This window comes from Mus pahari, chromosome 23 (assembly GCF_900095145.1).
Source record: "Mus pahari chromosome 23, PAHARI_EIJ_v1.1, whole genome shotgun sequence".
In the NCBI taxonomy this organism is placed as follows: Eukaryota; Metazoa; Chordata; class Mammalia; order Rodentia; family Muridae; genus Mus; species Mus pahari.
The window spans coordinates 27,761,023-27,762,220 of record NC_034612.1 but is presented as its reverse complement, the minus strand read 5'-3'; the positions used below and the strand labels follow the sequence as shown (position 1 = coordinate 27,762,220).

Below are 1,198 nucleotides of genomic sequence, written 5' to 3'. Positions count from 1 at the left end.
CGCCTGGCAGAAGACAGGATAAGAGAGACCTTGGTCAGGTGAAGGGGCGGTGCCCGGGGCTGTTGAGAAGAGCTAGAAGAGTGGGCGAGGGGGCTGGAATACCTGCTGCTGGATGGCTTCTCCACATCCCCTGCTGCCAGGCTTAATTCAGAAGGCAGCTGCTCCTGAAGAGGGGACAGGAGAGCTGAAGAGAGGCCTGGCCCCCATTTACACTCATCTCCCCNTCAGTGCCTCTCCACAGGCCTGGCTCCTAACCTCAGCTGCACTTCGCTCTTCATCTTCCCCAGGAACATGGCTGTCAATAAAGTCAATCTGCTCCAGGTCTCCATCACCTGCAAGACCAGGGCCCATCAGCCAGCAAGCAGGAGGGGGCTTCCAGGCCCATACTCACCCATCACTTCCTGGGCAAACTCCCTTGCTCACCAGCACCATCTTCCCTAGGTTGTCTAGGCCCCCGGGGATCCCGAGCCAGCTCCGAGATCCGGAAAGACAGTTCTGAAAAATCATCTGTGGACTTTAAGGCAGAGAGGCAGAGATGGGACTATATGGGTTCAGGCTGCACAGTAGAGACTGGGATCAGGTGGAGGGCCTGCCTCTTGGGGAAGGAGCCCAGCCATGACCTCTTACTGAGATACCAACCTATTAGGTATANAATCCCCAGTACCAAGTTTCCCTCCCAATGACATTCCCAAATGCCCTTGCAAAGGAGGCCCTCACCTCATTTCCTGACCACCTCTTGCTGCCACTGTCGACACTATGGAAGCCTGAGTCCAGGCCACCATCATAACGACGTCCCGGAAATAAATCTTCGGCAGGGCTGGAGCAGACAGGAAGATGCAATCAGCCCCAGGCTGGTGGCACCCCTACCCTCCCACTGGAATCCAAGGGAGTTCTTTGGTCCCAAGAAGGGGATTCCTTCCCTTGGGCCTTACCAGGGACTAAAACTTGGGGGGCGGGAAGGGACCAAGTCCCCGAGGGCGGCTCCCCTCCGGCCAGCTTCCATTGTTAGGTATTTGAAGATGTGAAGTTTCCCCTTCAGGCATATCTGTGTGAGGGGCACATGCACGAGAAGAGGTGGCTCCCCACGCCCTGTCGGACCCTCCCATGCTACCTCACAGTGCCACTGTCCTCGAGGTCCACCCAGGCTGCACCTTACCTGGGCGGGTGGACTTTGTAGGGGGTTGCTATCCAGCAGAAC

The 1,198-nt window shown here is 57.3% G+C and overlaps 1 protein-coding gene across 1 annotated transcript in view; it reads right to left on the bottom strand.

Moving 5' to 3' along the window:
- Positions 1-34: 34 nt before the first annotated feature.
- Positions 35-1,198, bottom strand: part of Lrch4 (leucine rich repeats and calponin homology domain containing 4) — an 8,992-nt gene continuing 7,828 nt past the window's right edge. Inside the window, exons 5-11 of the mRNA XM_021187198.2 lie at positions 1,157-1,196; positions 933-1,045; positions 718-817; positions 424-514; positions 256-332; positions 103-164; positions 35-59 (exon numbers count right to left, since the gene is read on the bottom strand). Of these exons, the coding sequence (XP_021042857.2) occupies positions 35-59; positions 103-164; positions 256-332; positions 424-514; positions 718-817; positions 933-1,045; positions 1,157-1,196 (508 nt within the window). The remainder of the gene's footprint in view (positions 60-102; positions 165-255; positions 333-423; positions 515-717; positions 818-932; positions 1,046-1,156; positions 1,197-1,198) is intronic.